A 21,796-nucleotide genomic window follows, 5' to 3' on the forward strand; every position below is an offset into this window, starting at 1 on the left:
CATGAGCAGACTATATTTCTCCAAAAGCTCGTAGATCCTATCCTTAAGAATCCTTTCCAGTAGTTTGCATACCACCGATGTAAGACTCACCTGTCTATAGTTCCCAGGTTTCTCCCTATTACCTACTTTAAACAAGGAAACTACATTTGCCATTCTCCAGTCCTCCGGCACTTCCCCTGCAGCCAAAGAGGATTCAAAGATCATAGCTAATGCTCCTGCGATCTCTTCTCTCAATTCTCACAACAACCTGGGGTGTATCATATCCGGCCCTGGGGATTTATCAATCTTAATGTTTTTAAGAAGATCCAGCACTTCTTCCTTAATCTCCACTTTGTCCAGCACACAGGCCTGCTCACCTTTGACCTCATCCTGATCAAGATCCTTTTCACTTGTGAGTACTGAAGGAAAGTATTCATTTAGGACCTCCCCAACCTCCTCTGCTTCCAGGCACATATTGCCCTCTTTATCCTTTAGTAGTCCCACATTCGTTCTCGTCATCCTCCTATTCTTCACATATGCATAGAACGCTTTGGGGTTCTCCTTAATCCTACATGCCAAGGCCTTCTCATGTCCCCTTCGAGTTCTCCTAAGTCCTTTCTTTAGCTCCTTCCCGGCTACCCTATATTTATCATAAGCCCCTCCTACTTCCTATATCTAACATATTCTTTTTTAATCTTGATGAACTGCCTCACATGTTTCGTCAGCCACAGTTCCCTTTTCCTACCATTTTTTCCTTGCCTCAGTGGGACAAACCTATCCTGAACCCAGCTCAAGTGGTCCCTAAACTTCTCCCACATTACTTCTGTGCTTTCCCCTTTGAACATCTGTTTCCAATTTACTCTCGCTAGTTCCTACCTCATCCCTTCAAAGTTAGCCCTTCCCCAGTTAAGCACTTTACCATTTCGTCTGATTTTATCCCTTTCCATAGCTATGCTGAAGCTAAGGGAGTTGTGGTCACTCTCAACAAAATACTCCCCCACCAAGAGGTCTGTCCCCTGACCAGGTTCATTACCCAGAACTAGATCCAGTATAGCCTCTTCTCTCGGCAGCCGGTCCACGTACTGTGTCAGGAATCCCTCTTGAACACACCTCACAAATTCAGCCCCATCTATCCCCCTTGCACTCAGGAGGTGCCAGTCAAAATGAGGGAAGTTGAAATCTCCCATAACTACTGCCCTGTATTTCCTGCACCATTCTAAAATCTGACTGCTTATCTGCTCCTCGGTGTCCTGAGGGCTATTTGGGGGCCTATAGACTACTCCCAGCACAGTGATTGATCCCTTCCTATTTCTGACTTCCACCCAGACTGACTCCGTGGACACTCCTTCCTTTTCTACCTCCCATCCTATTCCTTTTAAAACACCTGAACCCCAGGACCTGAATCATCCAATCCTACCCTTCCTCCAACCAAGTTTCAGTAACGGCCATAACATCGTAGTTCCACGTACTAATCCATGCCCCAAGTTCATCCTCCTTGTTCCTAATACTCCTAGCATTGAAATAAACACATTTCAACCCCTTTAACTGGCTACAATTATGTTTCGTCCCCTGCCTGTCCTTCCTCATCAACTCAGAACTCTTAGCATCATGCCCTTGTCCTTCTACCTTAATCCCTGCACTCACATTCTGATTCCCACCCCCCTGCCAAACTAGTTTAAACCCTCCTCAACAGCGCTATCAAACCTGCCCGCCAGGATATTGGTCCCCCTGGGATTCAAGTGCAACCCGTCCTTTTTGTACAGGTCACACCCGCTGTTATGCTCCATATCTCAGAAGGAATGTATAGTACAGTGCAGTACAGTACAGAGGTTCTTTGAACAGTAGTATAGGACTGTACTTTTGCATGCCACTGTACATGATGAGTAAAAATCTTTGTTATGTCTCCATTTAAATGTGCAATCATAGTAATTTATAATAAATAGAACAGTCACTGTGATATAGAGTACACTCAAGTCAGCGTGAATTCATCAGTCTGATTGCCTGGTGGAAGAAGCTGTCCTGGAGCCTGTCGGTCCTGGCTTTTATGCTGCTGTATCGCTTCCCAGATGGTATCAGCTGGAATAGATTGTGGCTGGGATGGCTTGGGTCCTCAATGATCCTATGGGCTCTTTTTACACACCTGTCCTTGTAAGTGTCCTGAATCGTGGGAAGTTCACAACTACAAATGCTTTGGGCTGTCCACACTACTCTCTGCAGAATCCTGCAATTAAGGGAGGTACAGTTCCCATACCAGGCAGTGATGCAGCCAGTCAGGATACTCTCAATTGTGCCCCATGTAGAAAGTTCTTGGGATTTGGAGGCCTATATATGTTTTAAATGTAGGTCTATATAATGTTTTTTTTTAACCTTTGCAGTTTAACTCCAGCCACAAAGACTCAATGTTCTCTGATCCTATGTCACCTCTTTCTAAAGATATAATTCTATCTCTTACCAACAGAGCCACACTAGCGCCTATGCCTCCTGCCTGGCCTTTCGATACAAATGTTAAGCTCCCAACTATGGCCTTCTTTCAGCCACGACTCAGTGATGCCCACAGTGTCATACCAACCAATCTCTAATTGCCACATGAGTTTTTTCACCTTTTTCCAAATGCTAGTGTATTTAATACAGTACCTTCAGTCCTGCATTTGTCGCCTTTTGCAATGTTGCCTCTGTGGTACAATTTAACTCTTTGCTTTGGCTACATTTGTACCCAATCATTGGCTTGTCCTTCCTTACATTCATGTTATTCCATCAACTATTTGTAAACCTGTTGGCATATCCTCAACTCTATTATACTGGCTCCTATTCTCCTGCCATATTAATTTAAACCACTCCTATAAGACAGAGGAGCAGAATTAGGTGATCCAACCCATCAGGAAAGCCCACAATTTGTGACAGATAGAGCAAAGATGCTTGATGATGTGGTTGCCAATCTGTGTTGGGTTTCACTGATGGAGAGGGGGAGATGGCATAGGGGCAGGAGTAGCACCTGTCCTGCTTGCAGAGGTGTCAAGATGGAGATCAATGGAGAGGGAGTCACATGGAATGTGATCCCTATGGAAATTGGAAAGAGGAGTGGGAAAGAAAAATCTGTTTAATGGTAATATCCTGATGAAGATGGCAGAGACATAGGGTGGTAGGTAAAGACAAGGGGTGAGAGCAGATGTCTGAGAAATGGTGGAAACATCGATGGTTAAAGAAGAGAAACACTTTTCTTTGAAGGAATATATCTCAGATGTTCTGGAATGTAAGCTGCAACCTGAGAACAGGTGTGGCAGAGGTACAGGAAGCAAGAGAATGGAATAGCATTCCATAACCAGTGGGCACCAGTTTATGATGAGAAGGGACAAATTTGAATGCAATTTAAGGGACAAGTTTTTCACACTGAAATGAAATGAGCTGCTAGAGGAGGGGGTGATGGCAAATGCAATTAAAATGTTTAAAAGATGTGTGTACAGGTATCTGAATAGGAAGGGCCTAGAGGAATAGTGGGTGGCATGATCGCATACCACAGTGGCCATTTGCGAGGAGGGCCAAAAAGGCAAGGTCTGTGCCATGAAATTCACAATGATCTTCACATGGAGAACTTCCTCTCCGTCTGGTAACAGTTGCACCCCCACTTGGGGAATGACCATAATACAGTTTGATGTCTAATGGCACAGCTTCCAATGTAGCATAAATGGTTTTCCCTGGCCGTCATTCCAGATGTATTTGTGCTCCATTTCTGTCACTCTGTCAATGCCCAAAAACAAGAGGAAGTCTGCAGATACTGGAATTCCGAACAACAGACACAAAATGTTGGAGGAACTCAGCAGGCCAGGCAACATCTATGGAAAAAAGCACAGTCCTATATCTGTGACACCTCACTAGCTCTGGATCTTTTCAAGGATTTCAAGTTCCCTGGCTCCCATCATTGTATTTTTACTATGGATGTCCAGTCCCTATATACCTCCATCCCTCACCAGGAAGGCCTCAAAGCTTTCTATTTTTTCTGGACACCACACCAAACCAGTTCCCCTCCACCACCACTCTCCTCTGCTGAGCTGAACTTGTCCTCACTCTAAATAATTTCTCCTTTGGCTCTTCCCATTTCCTTCAAACAAAAGGGGTAGCCATGGGCACAATTGGGTCCCAGCTACACCTGCCTGTTTGTCAGCTACGTGGAATAGTCTGTATTCCAAGCCTACACCGGTGACCGCCCCGCAGTTTTCCCACGCTACAACGATTGCTTTGGTGCTGCTTCCTGGACCCGTGCTGAACTTGTCAACTTCATCCACTTTGCCTCCAACTTCCACCCAGCTCTCAAATTCACCTGGTCCATTTCTGACACTTCCCTCTCTCAATCTCTCTGTTTCTATCTCCAGGGACAGCTTATTCACTAATATCTTTTACAAATCCACGGACTTTCACAGCTACCTTGACTAGACTTTATCCCACCCTGCTACTTGTAAAAATGTCATTCCCTTTTCCCTATTCCTCCATCTCTGCTGCATCTGCTCTCAAGATGAGGCTTATCATTTTAGAATGAAGATGTCCTCCTTTTTCAAAGAAAAAGGCTTCCCTTCCTCCACCATCAATACCGCCCTCAACTACATCTCTTCCATTTCACGCACGTCTACTCTCACCTCTCGCCACCCTACCAGGGATAAGGTTCATCTTGTCTTCACCTACCACCTCATCAGCCTCTGCATTCAGCACATAATCCGCCGGAATTTCCGCCACCTCCAACGGGATCCCATCACCAAACACATCCTTCCCTCCCACCCTACTTGCTGCTTGACCCCCTACACGACTCCCTTGTCCATTTGTCCCTCCCCACTGATCTCCCTCCTGACACTTATCCTTGCAAGCAGAACAAGTGGTACAGCTGCCCCTACACCCTCTCCCTCACCACCATTCAGGGCCCTAAACAGTCCTTCTAGGTGAGGCGACACTTCACCTGTGAGTCTGTTGGGGTCATCTACTGTGTTTGGTGCTCCCAATGTGGCCTCCTGAATATCAGTGAGACCTGACGTAGATTTGGACACCTCCTCGCTAAGCATCTATGCTCCGTCCCACAGAACCAGCGGGATCTCCCAATGGCCACCCATTTTAAATTCTACTTCCCATTCCGATATGTTCTCTCACTGTCGAACATGTCCCTACCATAGAAATTTGGAAGAATAGCACCTTGTATTCCATTTGGGTAGCCTCCAACCTGATGGCATGAACACTGATTTCTCAAACTTCTGGTAATGCCCCCCACCTTTACCATTTTGCATCCCCCTTTCCCTCTCTCACCTCATCTCCTTGCCCACCCATTGCCTTCCTCTGGTGCTCCTCCCCCATTTTCTTTCTTCCATGTTTTCTGTCTCTTTCAACAATCAACTCCCAGCTCTGTACTTCATCCCTCCCCCTCCCAGTTTCACCTATCACCTGGTGTTTCTCTCTCCCCTCCCCACCTTTTAAATCTACTTAGCATTTTTTCTCCAGTTCTGCCAAAAGGTCTTGGCCCAAAACGTCAACTGTATTTTTTTCCACAGACGCTGTGTGGCCTGCTGCATTTCTCCAGCATTTTGTGTGTGCTACTCTGTCAATGCCCTTACTTTTACATATCAGCATCTAAGCACAGAACTGTTCCTGCTTGGATCAAAGTTGAAGCTGAACCTTCAATGAGCTGGTTGAAATTACTCTACAAGAAGCGTGCAGGGGTTTTAGACAGGCAACTACACTTGGAAGATGGGGACAGATGGACTGCACTTATTATTGATTTAATATATGAACCTAGATGGGTATTTGCATTCTCTAACACTAAGGGGGAAAAGAACAATGTGACAGTTAATAATAGACATCTGATAAGGAAACTGAAACTCGGTGTATGGGGAAGAGTGGTTGAGATTACTGGTACAATTAGATCAGAGACTGGTGTGATGGGCAAACCGAGTTTGAGATGGGGCCAGGGTGGGGGGGGGGGGGTGTGTGTGTGTGTGTGTGTGTGTGTGTGTGTGTGTGTGTGTGTGTGTGTGTGTGTGTGTGTGTGTGTGTGTGTGTGTGTGTGTGTGTGTGTGTGTGTGTGTGTGTGTGAGTGAGAGAGAGAGAGAGAGAGAGAGACACACACACACACACACACACACAATTTAATGTTATGGTTCTTCGGCTGATTATTTACCTTTGCTCCAAGGATACTTTAGCCTGTTTGTTAAGATTCCTGCAGAGGCAGCAGGGAGGAGCTGGTTGATGGACAGCCGGTGTCCAGCATGTGGAGATAAAAAGCAGGTCTGCTAAGACACAGGCAGACACACCACGGGACACTGAATGAGCTTTGTGCACCCACGTGAAGGTGGGGTTTTGGAGGATCGATTCAGGGAATCGATCAGTGGCTCACAGTGTGAGAAGGTGCGACCGGTGGGGAACTGTTTGTGTGTCCACCCTCGCCTGGGTGACAGGTCCACCATTGAAGAACGGTCGTACGTGGTATGGTCATAGTTGGTGACCAGGAAGACAACGGGAAGATCGACAGCAATGGCATCACCTCTCTCTCTCTCCAATGATACTCAAACAACTACCTCGATCTGAACTGAACTGAACTCTGCATCATATTATAAGACTGTATCCATTTACCCCTAGCTCTGAAAGAGCCTGGTTTTGGTTCCTATTTCCATACTTCTGTATATATCATTGCTAACCTGTTTCATATATGCATTTTATAGCACTGTATTGCTTAGTTTACTAATAAACACTATTAGTTTACAGTAATACCAGACTCCAATGTGTTTTCCATTTCTGATGGTTCTTAACCCAGTCACAGGGTACATGACATTGGAAAAAATGGGCTGCCAACTTCACAGTTTCCCTTCCAGTTCCTCTTCTTCTGCTTCTTGTTTCACTTCCTCGTAATAATTTCTGCCTCTGGTCTGCAGCTGTTTCGTGGTGAGAATAATTCCCCTTATGATAATCTACATGTGAAGCATCTGACATTACAAATCTCAATATCTGATCAGCAGACATCCTTCAGGCAGAAGATGTGATGCAAAAAGCTTTTTCAAACTGTAGATTACTGACAGCTTATTATGACAAAAGAATTGTTTCTTGATACATTCAGTGGTCAGCTCTTGCTGGAAATCTCATCATTACTTTAAGATTAGCTGATCCAGCTCCATGTACCCTTTCTTCATTCTTACAAACACACTCAATTTCCAGAAGTTGCAAAGCTGTCAACAACTTATATACTCCAGGAAAAGCAATCCCAGCCCACCCAATGTCTTGGCATAACTAATGTCCTCCAATCCAACAACATTCTGGTGAATCGCCTCTGCCCGTTCTTCATCATAATCACGTCTTTGCCATAGTGTGGTGACCAGTACTGCACATAGTATTCAAAGTGAGGGCTAGGCCGTGCTTTATGAAGTTGCAACTTTCACATGCTTTCATTTGCTTTATGAAAGCAAACATATGCCTTTATCCTCTTGTAACTAACACTTTAAGAAAGCTATGGACCTGAACTCCTACATCTCTTTGTTCATTGTCATTCCTTAGTGCATTAACATTTACTGTCCATATCATATCTCTATGTAACTTCCCAAAAAGTACCACCTTGTAGTTACTGGGATTAAATTTCATCTGCCAATTGTCTGTCCAACTTTCCAAGTGATCTGCATTCTGCTATAGCCTGACAACTTTCCTCGGTATCTACAATACCACCAACTTTTGTGTCCTGCCAGCATACTAACCATTCCTTCTACAAACATCTAAATTGTTAACATGTTAGTACATACAATCCAGCATCATTTCCTGCGGTACATCACTTGGTACAAACCTCCAGTAACAGAAATAACCTTCCACACTTAGCTCTGCCATCAACTCAGTTTTGGCTCCAATTATCCAATTAGCTAGATCACCATGTGTCTTAATGTTTTAGACCAACATCCCACGTGGGAACCTTGGCGGCATGAAAAAGGCTAAGGAATAAATGGAACATCTCTAAGTGCAATTTACTACCACAACAGGGCTTGACAAGAATCAAGGATAGAGGATGTGTGTTCAAGATAGCTGGGGAGCATTATGGGTTTGTTATCAAAAATGCTCGTGATGAAAATCGTGAGGTCAAGAAAGGGAAGAGTCAAAGATAGACAAGGGAATGTGAAAGCAAGCAGAAATTCATAACAATATTTTTTTGAATATTGGATGTAACACCAACATAGATGTCATTGTACTGGAATGTCGTGACGTAATAGCGGGCAACGTAGTAGAGGAAGAGACAGTAGGAAGGCTTTGGCTCGAGAGGCTTTGGTGAGCAGAGGCTGAGGACGAGCTTCACTCCAAGTGAGGTAAGGCTGGGTAAGTTCCTTTAATTAATTTAAATACCTTAGGAGTAGGTAATGGAGGCAGCAGATAGGGCATTCGAGTGCTCTGTTTGCAGTGTATGGTTAGTCAGTGCGAGCACAATTGTCCCTGATGATTACACCTGTAAAAGGTGCATCCAGCTGCAGCTCCTGCCAAACCAAGTTAGAGAACTGGAGCTGGATGAACTTCGGATCATTCGGGAGGCAGAGGCAGAAATAAACAGGAGTTACAGGGAGATAGTCCCCCCTAAGAGTCAGGAGACAGGTAGCTGGGTGACTGTTAGGAGAGGAAAGGGGAATAGACAGGAAGAGCAGAGCACCCCTGTGGCTGTTCCCATCAATAATAAGTAACCCGTTATGGATACTGTTGGTGGGGATGACCTACCGGGGACAAGTTGCAGAGGTTGTGTCTCTGGCACCTAGACTGGATCCTCAGCTCAGAAGGGAAGGAGAGAAAAGAGGAGAGCAGTAGTGATAGGAGATTCGATAGTTAGGGGAACAGTTAAGAGGTTCTGTGGAAGAGATCGAGAATTCCGGATGGTCTGTTGCCTCCCTGGTGCCAGGGTCCGCGATATCTTGGATCGAGTTCTCAGTATTCTCAAGAGGGAGGGTGAGCAGCCGGATGTCGTGGTCCATGTAGGGACCAATGACGTGGGTAGGAAGAGTGAGGAGGTCCTGAAAGGTGAGTTTAGGGAGTTAGGTGCCAAGTTAAAGGACAGGACCTCCAGGATAGCAATCTCAGGATTGCTACCAGTGCCACTTGCAGGCGGGTTTAGAAATATTAAGATAGCACAGATCAACACATGGCTGAAGACATGGTGCAGGAGGGAGGGCTTCAGATTTATAGATAATTGGGCAGTTTTCCAGGGAAGGTGGGACCTGTTCCGGCGGGATGGTTTATATCTGAACTGGAGGGGGACAAATATTCTTGCAGGTAGGTTTGCTAGAGAGGCTCCAGTGGATTTAAACTAGATACAAGGGGGGAGGGGAACCAGAGTGTAGGAACAGATGTATGGGAGAAGGAAGAAAAAGAAGATAGTAAAGTTGTTTGCACCATTAGTGATAAACAGAGAGTAAGAGGTGGAGAATTTCTTAAATGTATTTATTTTAATGATAGGAGCATTGTAAGAAAGGTGGATGAGCTTAGAGCATGGATTGATACCTGGAAATCTGATGTTGTAGTTATTAGTGAAATATAGTTGCAGGAGGGGTGTGATTGGGAACTAATATTTGTTGCTTCAGGTGTGATAGAATTGGAGGGACAAGAGGGGGAGGTGTTGTGTTGCTTGTCAGAGAAAATATTACAGTGGTGCTCTGGCAGGATAGATTAGAGGGCTCGTCTAGGGAGGTTATTTGGGTGGAATTGAGGAATGGGAAAGGTGTAGTAACACTTATAGGGGTCTATTATAGACCACCTAATGGGGAGCGAGAATTGGAAGAGCAAATTTGTTAGGGGACAGCAGATATTTGTAGTAAGCACAGGGTTGTGATTGTGGGAGATTTTAATTTTCCACACATTGACTGGGAAGCCCATTCTGTAAAAGGGCTGGATGGTTTGGAGTTTGTAAAATGTGTGCAGGATAGTTTTTTGCAGCAATACATATAGGTACTGACTAAAGAAGGGGCAGTGTTGGATCTCCTGTTAGGGAATGAGATAGGTCAGGTGACGGACGTATGTGTTGGGGAGCACTTCGGGTCCAGTGATCACAATGCCATTAGTTTCAATAGAATTATGGAGAAGGATAGGACTGGACCCAGAGTTGAGATTTTTGATTGGAGAAAGGCTAACTTTGAGGAAAAGCGAAAGGATTTAGGAGTGGATTGGGACAATTTGTTTTATGGGAAGGATGTAATAGAGAAATGGAGATCATTTAAAGGTGAAATTTTGAAGGAACAGAATCTTTATGTTCCTGTTAGGTTGAAAGGAAAGGTTAAAAGTTTGAGAGAGCCATGGTTTTCAAGGGATATTGGAAACTTGGTTCAGAAAAAGAAAGATATCTACAATAAATATAGGCAGCATGGAGTAAATGAGGTGCTCGAGGAATATAAAGAATGTAAAAAGAATCTTAAGAAAGAAATTAGAAAAGCTAAAAGAAGATACGAGGTTGCTTTGGCAAGTAAGGTGAACATAAATCCAAAGGGTTCTAGAGTTATATAGCAAAAGGATAGTGAGGGATAAAATTAGTCCCTCAGAGTGGACAGCTATGTGTGGAGCCAAAAGAGATGGGGAGATTTTGAACAATTTCTTTTCTTCAGTATTCACTAAGGAGAAGGATATTGAATTGTGTAAGGTAAGGGAAACAAGTAGGTAAGTTATGAAAACTATAATAATTAAAGAGGAGGAAGTACTGGCGCTTTTAAGGGACATAAAAGTGGATAAATCTCCGGGTCCTGACAGGATATTCCCTAGGACTTTGAGGGAAGTTAGTGTAGAAATAGCAGGGGCTCTGACAGAAATATTTCAAATGTCATTAGAAATGGGGATGGTGCTGGAGGATTGGCGTATTACTCATGTTGTTCCATTGTTTAAAAAGGGTTCTAAGAGTAAACCTAGCAATTATAGACCTGTAAGTTTGACGCCAGTGGTGGATAAATTAATGGAAAGTATTCTTAGAGATGGTATTTATAATTATCTGCATAGACAGGGTCTGATTAGGAACAGTCAACATGGATTTGTCCGTGGACGGTCATGTTTGACAAATCTTCTTGAATTTTTTGAAGAGATTACTAGGAAAGTTGACGAGGGTAAAGCAGTAGATGTTGTCTATATGGACTTCAGTGAGGCCTTTGACAAGGTTCCGCACGGAAGGTTAGTTAGGAAGGTTCAATCATTATGTATTAATATTGAAGTAGTAAAATGGATTAAACAGTGGCTGGATGGGAGATGCCAGAGAGCAGTGGTGGATCACTGTTTGTCAGGTTGGAGGCCAGCGACTACTGTGTGCCTCAGGGACCTGTACTGGGTCCAATGTTGTTTATCATATACATTAATGATCTGGATGATGGGGTGGTAAATTGGATTAGTAAGTATGCAGATGATACTAAGATAGGTGGCGTTGTGGATAATGAAGTAGGTTTTCAAAGCTTGCAGAGATTTAGGCCAGTTAGAAGAGTGGGCTGAAAGATGGTAGATGGAATTTAATGCTAATAAGTGTGATGTGCTACATTTTGGTAGGAATAATCCAAATAGGACATACATGGTAAATGGTAGGGCATTGAAGAATGCAGTAGATCTAGGAATAATGGTGCATAGTTCCCTGAAGGTGGAATCTCTTGTGGATAGGGTGGTGAAGAAAGCTTATGGTATGCTAGCCTTTATAAATCAGAGCATTGAGTATAGGAGTTGGGATGTAATGTTAAAATTGTACAAGGCATTGGTAAGGCCAAATCTGGAGTATTGTGTACATGTTCTGGTCACCAAATTATAGGAAAGATATCAACAAAATAGCGAGAGTACAAAGAAGATTTACTAGAATGTTACCTGGGTTTCAGCACCTAAGTTACAGAGAAAGGTTGAACAAGTTAGGCCTTTATTCTTTGGAGCGTAGAAGGTTGAGGGGGGACTTGATAGAGGTATTTAAAATTATGAGGGGGATAGACAGAGTTGACGTGGATAGGCTTTTTCCATTGAGAGTAGAGGAGATTCAACAAGAGGACATGAGTTGAGAGTTAGGGGGCAACAATTTAGGGGTAACACGAGGGGGAACTTCTTTATTCAGAGAGTGGTAGCTGTGTGGAACGAGTTTCCAGTAGAAGTGGTAGGTGCAGGTTCGATATTGTCATTTAAAATAAAATTGGATAGGTATATGGACAGGAAAGGAATGGAGGGTTATGGGCTGAGTGCAGGTCGGTGGGACTAGGTGAAAGTAAGGGTTCGGCACAGACTAGAAGGGCTGAAATGGCCTGTTCCCATGCTGTAATTGTTATATGGTTATGTGGAAAAGGTAAGGGAGCACTTTCCATACATCCCTTAGAGACCCTTGCAGGCTCCCATAGAATACAAAGCTGCACAGCACCGGACAGGCCATTCGGCCCATGGTGTTGTGCTGAACTTGATGCAAATTTATACAAAGTCTCCTCCTGTGTATCTCCCATATCTCTCCATATTTACACCTATCCTCCTCCTATGTATCACCCATATCCCTTCATATCCATATGTCTAACCCATTCCTGTGTATCACCCATATCCCTCCATATTCACACACCTATCCTATTCCTGTGTATCACCCATATCCCTCCATATTCACGTCTATCCTCCCATATCCCTCCATTCCTCTCATATTCACATGTCTGTCTAAAAGCTTCTTACACTCCACTAAATTGCCTACTTTCATTACTACCCTGGTAACATATGCAAAGCACTACCACTCTGTGTAAGATACCTGCCCCTTTATTCAACTTTGAACGTTCCCCTTCTAATCTAACAGCATGCCTCTGTTGCTTGTTATTTCTATACCAGGAACAGATCCTGGCCACTTACCCTATCTACAGTAGGCTTCTCTAATTTACGAAGCTGTATCAAGTAACTCTACCAATATCTGACAAAATAATTGGTATAAGGGGCGAAGGTTTCAAATTATTAGATAACTGAGCTCTCAACTGACCTGAGAAAAGGACTGGCTAAACTGGAACTCAAGGGGAACCAATATCTCATGGACAGGTTTGCTAAACCTGTTGGGGACGATGTAAACTAATTTGTCCGGAGAATGGGAAACAGAGTGATAGGTTAGAAGATGGGGCAGTAAATATAAAGAATGATGCAGAGTGTAGAGAGACTGTGAGGAAGGATAAGCAGTAGAAAGGGCAGAATTGCAGCAGTCAGATGGGTTGTAATGTGCTTATTTTAAAGTGAGATATATCAAGAACAGGGCTGATTAACTTCGAGTATGCCTTGGACAGAAATAGAAGCAGACAGAAATTGGACAGAAATGGGAAAGCATTCAATTGGGGGATGGCAAATTATAACGCTTTTAGGCAGGAAGTTGGGAGTGCAAATTGGGAACAAATGTACTCAGGGGAATACCCAATGGAAAAATGGTAGTTGTTTTGGGAACATCTGCAAAGGGTTCAGGATAGGTTTATCCACTTCAGGCAAGTAAAGGATTGTAGAGTGATGGAATCATGATTGACTGCAAAAGAATCTCTGGTGATATATACATACTTTGATAATAAATTTACCTTGAACTTTGACGGAATGTGCAACATCTAGTCAAGAGGAAAAAAGAAGCATACTTAAGGTTTAGCAAGCAAGGTTGAGACAAAGCTCTAGTGAGTTTCAAGGAAGGAGCTTAACATCAGATTCAGAGCTAGGAGACATAAGAAAGCTTTGACAAGTAGGATTAATGAAAACCCTAAGGCATTCTACATGTAAAGAACATGCAACTTTGCTTTAGTAATGATCTTACAAAAATGGTTCCAGAGGACTGGAAAATTGCAAATATCACTCCACTCTTTAAGAAAGGAAATTATAGACCAGTTAGCCTGACCTCAGTGGTTGGGAAGATGTTGGAGTCAATTGTTAAGGATGAGATTATAGAGTATTTGGTGACATAGGACAAGATAGGACAAAGTCAGCATGGTTTCCTAAAGGGAAAATCTTACTTAACAAACCTGTTGGAATTCTTTGAGGAGATTACAAGTAGGATACAAAAAGGGAATTCAGTGAATGTTGTATAATTGGATTTTCAAAAGACCTTTGACAAGGTGCCACACATGAGACTGCTTACCAAGTTAGGAGCCCATGGCATTATAGGTAAGTTACTAACATTGACTAATTGGTTGGAGGCAGCAAATGTGAATAGAACAATCTTACTGAATCCTTTCAAACGTTGAAAGGCCTTGACAGAGTAGATGCGGAAAGGATGTTTCCCATGGAGGGGTAGTCTAGGATAAGTGGGCACAGCCTCAGGATAGAGGGGCGACCATTTAAAGCAGAGATGCAGAGAAATTTTAGCCAGAGGGTGGTGAATTTGTGGAATTTATTACCATAGGCAGCTGTGGGGGCCAGATAGTTTGGTGCATTTAAGGTAGAGCTCGATCAGTCCTGGATTGGACATGGCATCAAAGATTATGGGGAGAAGGCTAGGGAGTGAGGCTGAGGAGGGAAGAAAGGATCAGCCATGATTGAATGGCACAGCAAACTTGACGGACTAAGTGGCCTAATTCTGCCCCCCTGTCTTATGGTCTTACACTCTCTCTCCCTTGTACAATACTGGTGAAACTTGACGGTGATGTCAGTGCTCTCTGTCTCCAGCACGAAACTGTTGAAACAGGAGGATGACTTGAGTAAGGACAGCTCCAATCAGGGATAAAAGAGAAAACAGTGCCTGGAGTTGGAAGAGGTAGGGGAGGGCCTTAATGAATATTTTTGCTTCATTATTCACCAGTGAGAAAAACCTTGGCAAATGCAATGTCATCATAGAATAGGTTGATATGCTAGATCACCAATGATGTTAATAAAAAAAAGTAGAGTGTAGTTAAGTTCCTGGGGCCGGACAGCATATAACCCAGGATAATATTACTATAGGAAGTGAGAGAAGAGACTGCTGCTCTTTTGATTCATGATCTTTGTGCCCTCACTAGCCACAGTAGTAGTACCAGAAAACTGGAGGATGCCAAATGTTACTGTTTTATTCAAGGAAGGTAATAGGGATAACTCTGGCAATTATAGACTAAGCACGTGAACAGGCTTATATCAGTAGCAGGCTAACTATAGGAGATGATAGAGATAGGATACACAAGCTTTTGGAGAGGCATAGTCTAATTAGTTAGTTAACGTGGCTTTGTGCCTCATGTGCCTTATTTAATTCATTGAGGGAGTGACAAAACATATTGAAGGGAGAATAGCATTTGTGGTGTATATGGAATATTGATTGAATACTGAACTGGGAAGTGAAGTGGTAGATAGAAGTTAATTCGGTAAAATGTGAGGTGATTCACTTTGGAAAATCAAACTTGAAGGCATAATACAGGGTTAATTGCAGGATTCCTAACAGTATGGAGGAACAGAGGGATCTTGAGTTGCACATTTATACCTGAACAAATTGATAGAGTGAACAAGATGGCATATGGTTTGTTGGCCTTCATTAGTTGGGGGATTGACTTCAAGAGCTGTGAGGTAATGCTGTAGCTCTGTAAAACTGGTTGATTGACAAAGATCTGCCTTCAGTACTATAATTCCAAGCAAACTCATCTCCAATCCCTTAAGACTCGGGACACTTCCCTTGGCAATTGCATCCTTCATTTCATGACCAATAGACCATAATCAGTAAGGATAACCAGCAACATCTTCAGCATTTATTGTCCAACAAGGTTGTGTCCTCACTGCCCAACTATTTGCACTAATGACTGACTGTGTAGTCAGATTCTGCTCTAACTCCATCTACAAATGTGCAGATAATATCATTACTGAGGGCCATGTCTCAAATAATGATGCAGGAGAAAGAGAGCCTCATGACATGATGTCATGACAAAGGCCTTTCCCTCATTGTTAACTAAACAAAAGAGTTGGTCATTGACCAGGAGGTTGAGCAGTACACATGTTCTGGTGCTGGGGTTCAGGGGGTAGAGAGCTTTTTCCTAGGTGTGAATCACATTGTCCTGATCCAACCATATGGAAACCACATCCAAAAAGCTCACTAGCACCTTTACCTCCTCAGGAGGCTGAAGAAATCTGGTACATCTGCTTTGTTGCTCATCAGTTTTTACTGACATCACAAAGCATCTTATCCAGATGCATACAACACACACAAAATGCTGGTGGAACACAGCAGGCCAGGCAGCATCTATAAGGAGAAGCACTATCGACGTTTCGGGCCGAGACCCTTCGTCAGGACTCACAAAGGGTCTCGGCCCGAAACCTCGACAGTGCTTCTCCTTATAGATGCTGCCTGGCCTGCTGTGTTCCACCAGCATTTTGTGTGTGTTGTTTGAATTTCCAGCATCTGCAGATTTCCTCGTGTTTATCCAGATGCATCATGGGTTGGAATGGCATTGCTCTGCTCGTGACTGCAAAATAAAATACAGGGTTTAAGACATAATTAGCATATTGTGGAAATCAGTCTCCCTTCCATGGACTTTGTTTACACTTCTTGCTGCCTTAGTAACACAGCCAACAAAATCCAAGGCCCTAACCACCTGGGCATTCTCACTTCTCCCCTCTCCCATTGTGCGGAAAATACTAAAGCCAGAAACCATATCACTAGGCTCAAGGACTGCTTCCATCTCACTGTCATGAGACTACTAAACAGTGCACAAGAATGGACACTTGACCTCACAATCTACCTTGTTATGACCTCACATCCTATGGCCTACTTGCACTGCACTTTCTCCATAACACTTTATTCTACATTCTGTTACTGTTTTCCATTGAACTACCTAAATACACTGTTGCAATGAACTGCACAGGAGCAATCCTTTCAGCGCACAGTGTCTGCGCCAATCCAACATAATCCCAGCTGCCTGCGCTATATCTATATCCCTCTATTCCCTGCCTGTTCACGTGCTTGTCGAAATGTTTCTAAAATATTGTAATTATAGCTGATCTACCAGTTCCCCTACCAGGCTTCTACCACCTTCTGTGTTAATAAAAACCTGCCTCTTAAGTCCTGCCAAAAGGTTTCGGCCTGAAACGTCAACAGTACTTTTTTCCATAGATGCTGCCTGGCCTGTCGAGTTCCTCCAGCATTTTGTGTGTGTTGCTCGGATTACTGTTTGTGGCCTCATAAATCTCCTTTGAACTTTCCCCCTCTCACATTAAAACTCTATGCCCTGGAGTATTTACTATTCCTGCCTTAGGAAAAATACTCTAACCTCATAATTTTATATATATCAATCAAGTCTCTAGCCTCTAACACTCTAGAGAAAGTTTATCAGGAGGCTTAATGAATGTTGTTACATTTTTTTTAGTCATTCTCTAATTTACATGAAAGAGATTTTACAATTGTTAATAAGCTGCCTTGAATGTACCATTTATAACAAGGCATCCACAAAAGGAAAATAAAATCTAGTAATGTTAAGAAGTTGATCTTTAGCATTTGGAACATGGCTCTGGGCTAATTGTCTCCAAAGCCTAGAAGTCCACAACCTCTTATGATAATATTGAGCAGTTTTATTATTACCACAACAGTTGATACAAACTCGAACCAGGAACAAATTGATGGGAGCAACTTGAAATCATCAGTCAACATAGTCAAAATCTTCTGGAATTCCAAAAGTCTTATCAATTTGATTCTGTTGAAATCCAAATTTTTTCTTAGCCCAAGATTTTATGGTAAAGATATTATCTAAAAGAGTAAATAAAAAAATACAAGTATCATTAAAGATTAGCTAATTTTCAAATAAGATATTAGCAAATAGGTAATAAACATCTTTCGATGCAATACAGATGTTTTGTAACATACCTGTCCATCTATTGGCGGCAACCTTTGCAATTTTGTTCAATTGCCCTATAAAAATGAGGGAAAATCATTCTGAATGATTACAAAACTTCGACTATACAAGTTAATTCTAACTTGGGAACAATATCAAAGTGGAGTGCCAATAATATCAAACAGGATACCTGAAGTTTTTTTCCCAGATATATGTAGAGTAAAAGAAAGGCCAGAGTATATATTGGATGGCTGGAAAATGATGCTTGAGAGGTAGAAATGACGAATGAACTTAATAAGTATTTTGCATCAGTCCACTATGGAAGACATTAGCAGTGTGCCAGAAATTCAAGAGGTTATCAGGAGGCAGAAGTGAGTGTTGTTGCTATTACTAAAGAGTTCACGCTTGGGAAGCTGAAAGGTCTGAAGTCAGACAAGTTATCTGGACCAGCTGGACTACACCCTGGTGTTCTGAAAGAAGTAGCTGAAGAGATGGTGGGGACATTAGTAATGATCTTTGAAGAATCACTAAATTCTGGAATGGTTCCAGAGGCTTGGAAAAATCGCAAATGTCACTCACTCTTTAAGAAGGGAGGCAGAAGAATGTAAATTATAAGCCAGTTACTGACCTCAGTATTTGGGAAAATGTTGGAGTCTATTATTAGATGAGGTTTTGGGGTACCTGGAAGTGCACAATAAGGTAGGCTTACATCAGACAACACACACAAAAAGCTGGTGGAACACAGCAGGCCAGGCAGCATCTATAGGAAGAAGCACTGTCGACATTTCGGGTCGAGACCCTTTGTCAGGACTCGAGGCTTACATCAGCATTGTTTCATTAAGGGGAAATTTTCCCTTACAAATCCATTGGAATTCTTTGAGGAAATAACACACAAAATGGTCAGTGGATGTTGTTTACTTAGATTTTCAGAAGGCGTTTGACAAGGTGTCACACACAAGGCTGTTTAACAAGATAACAGGAAAAAATACTAGCAAGGACAGAGGATTGGCTGACTGGCAGGAGGCAAAGAGTCGGAATAAAGGGGACCTATTCTGGTTGGCTGCTGGTGTCTAGCGCTGTTCTGCAGGGATATGTATTGTGCCAACTTTTTCCCCCACATTATACATTGTCGGTAACTGCTGATTTTTAAAAATAATACTTTTTATAAGATTTGTACTTTTTAACAAAGTCATGTTTTTTTTACACTATGTGGTGGTTCATCCCCACTCACTGGCAAAAAGCGGTATAACAGCTAAACTAATGGTTTATCACCTTTCTCATTTTTGATTGACCAAATATTAGCACATTATCCATATGATGCTATTGTTTATGTAGCATACCAACTAGTTTATTCCTATCTAAGGAATTTATCTATAACAGTGATGGATTTTTCAGAGGCTCCATCTTTTTTTTGTCTGCTGTTCATCTAACTCTTATTATCATTCTTAGCTCTTTATTTAGTTTTATTAGTATTTGTATGTTTGTTTGTACTTTAAAATAAACTGAAATCTTCGAACCAAGACTGCTCATCATTCCTGACTCCTGGAAGAACCCCAAGGTTTAGAAAATAAACAAAGATCCAACAAATTGGCAGCCAAAATGGGATGATTACTTGAAGAAAAAAATAGACTAAAGTAGGAAGTTTTAAATCATGCAGTTGGGAGGCAAGACATTCCCATGTTCCTTAATTGTCTGAGAATAAATATCTTCGGTACATTGCTTAAAGGGAATTAAGAGTGAGTGGAGTCTGCATTTTACTTGTGGCAGATTTTTTGTAATTGTACAATCAACATGGGGCCGGTATTTATTATCAAAAACCCAGAGTCTGATATTATAGTCTGAATGGGGTATGCAAATTGTTGGGTAAGAGACCTGCAAAAGTTTCAAGATATCGGACGGATGCTTGCTTGGTTGTGACCTGATATTATAGTCACAAGATTTCCGACCTCTAAAAGTCAAGAGTATTCCTTAAGATTGAAACTAATACAATGGCCAAAGCTTTGAAACAGTCCGGTGAGACTCTTGAATTCCCAGCTGAGGGAAAAGTTAACTGAAATCTTAAGTAATGTATATAAAGAAATATGAAAGGAATGTGCTATTAAGGTTAAGTCTAGCGCTGAACTTGTAGATGATGTTGAAGCAATAAGTTGCAAAAGATGCGGTTGGGAACTTAAAAACAATTCGGACGCAAACAACATAGCTGCAAAGGTGCGAGTGTATTGATTTGCAAGTCCAGATACATACTTTAAAATGCAAATGCGCTGATTTAGAATATCAATTGGATGAAAAAGAAAAAATGCACGACATACTAAAAGAACAGTATGAGAAAAAAATATCAGCAAAAAACTGATTGCTGCATTAAAGGAATGAGTGAAAAGGCAGCATGCAAAGTAGTCAAGAGCTCTGTTCAGAATATATATATATATACACACACACACACACACACACACATACACACAAGGATTCGCGATATGCTTTCAGAGTTGTTCATGACTTTGGAAATTTATGGAGACAGAGGATTTCTTATTGCCTTGGGAACTCCAATCAAGAATGGTGAACTATTTCAACAACCCTTGAAAGTCATGTGACTACACCTGAAGTGCAATATTAAATGTAAAGGTCACTCTAAAATGACCACAATGAAAAGCCATGGAAATACATTTGCAGTTGAAACTGCAAAAAAGGCAGCAAGAGAAGAAATAAATAGAATCGAAGAAATGGAAGAAGACCTGATAACTGAAACCAAGTTAACACTGTGTCAAAGGCCTGGGACAGATTGCGATAATGAGTAAAGGGGGAGAAATTTAAAAATTAGAATTGCAAAAAGACTTGAGAATCCTTTTGCAAGATTCCCTGAAGAGTAACGAAGGTTGAGCCAGTGGTAAAGAAAACATATGCAACATTATATGCAATTTTGAAAGGACTAGAATATGAGAGTAAGGATGTGATGCTGTGGCTTTATAAGCAATTAGTCACATGGCAGAGTATTGACAGCAGTTTTGGTCCCATTAGAAAAGATGTGCTAGCATTGGAAAGGGCCCAGGGTAGGACCATGAGCAAGACTCTAAATGAAAGGGTTAACATGGTTGCTGGCTCTGGGCCTGCACTCACTGGAGTTTAGAAGAATGAGAAAAAATCTCATTGAAACCTACTGAATATTGAAAGTCCTAGAGTGAATGTGAAGAAGAGAGGATATGGGTGAGTCTAAGACCAGAGGGCACATCCTCATAATAGAGGGACATCCATTTAGAACAGAGATGAAAAGGAGTTTCTTTTGTCAGAGGGTAGTGAATCTGTAAAATATACTGCTACGGATGGCTGTGCAGACCAAGTCATTGAGTATATTTAACCAGTCCTCAGTTAGTCAAGGCATCAAAGATTATGGGGAGAAGGCAGGAGAATTGGGTTGAGAGGGAGAATAAATCAACCATGATGGAATGACGCAGCACATTTGATGGGGCAAGTGGCCTAATACTGGTCTTACGTCATACTATTGAAGGGTAATAGTTACTTGTGGAGAAAACCATGCCAAATTTAAAAAGTGAATGGGGTTCGTCAGGAATTTTTGCAGAGCCTGAGATCACACTGTTATTCGGCACTTGGCAAGGGCCAATAAAATGTTAGGTTTAAGCAGCATAACCATTATAGGAGTCAACACTTTTGGACTAGGTGAGGTTTAGAACGGGGAGCTGAGGCTTTAGCTCAAGACACTTTCACAAGAGGCGGAGGCTAACACAAGCTTCTATTAAGCTTCTTTCTTTATTTTTGCAGTTAGAGCAGTGGAAATGACAGTCAGGACAGTGGACTCCTCCTCTTGCGGGATGTGGGAAGACAGGGAGACTTCCTACACCTTCAAAAAATGCATTCAGCTGCAGCTTCTTACAGACTGTATTAGGAAAATGGAGTTGGATAACCCTTGGATCATTTGGAAAATGGAGGGGTTGATTGACAGGAGATACAGGGAGGTAGTTACAACTAAGGTGCAGAACAATGGTGCCTGTCAGGAGAGGGAAAGGGAATTGACAGTTAGTGCAGGGTATCCTCGTGATCATTCACCCCAGTAACAAGTGTATTGTTCTGGACACTATTGAGGGAGGAGGGGATCACTTAGTAGAGTCCACAGC

At 42.3% G+C, this 21,796-nt stretch overlaps 1 protein-coding gene across 5 annotated transcripts in view; it reads right to left on the reverse strand.

Moving 5' to 3' along the window:
• mnd1 (meiotic nuclear divisions 1 homolog (S. cerevisiae)) overlaps nucleotides 1-21,796 on the reverse strand; it is a 173,048-nt gene that overhangs the window by 28,575 nt on the left and 122,677 nt on the right. For 4 of the 5 annotated variants that reach the window (XM_073043150.1, XM_073043154.1, XM_073043153.1 and 1 more), the window contains 2 exons: nucleotides 17,705-17,749; nucleotides 17,398-17,587 (listed from right to left, as the gene is read on the reverse strand). In XM_073043150.1, coding sequence (XP_072899251.1) covers nucleotides 17,481-17,587; nucleotides 17,705-17,749 — 152 coding nt within the window. In that variant the 3' untranslated portion in view covers nucleotides 17,398-17,480. Of the gene's footprint in view, nucleotides 1-17,397; nucleotides 17,588-17,704; nucleotides 17,750-21,796 lie in introns of those variants that run through there. The other variant, XR_012098672.1, reaches the window with a different exon arrangement.

Source organism: Hemitrygon akajei, chromosome 4, assembly GCF_048418815.1.
Source record: "Hemitrygon akajei chromosome 4, sHemAka1.3, whole genome shotgun sequence".
Lineage (NCBI taxonomy): Eukaryota > Metazoa > Chordata > Chondrichthyes > Myliobatiformes > Dasyatidae > Hemitrygon > Hemitrygon akajei.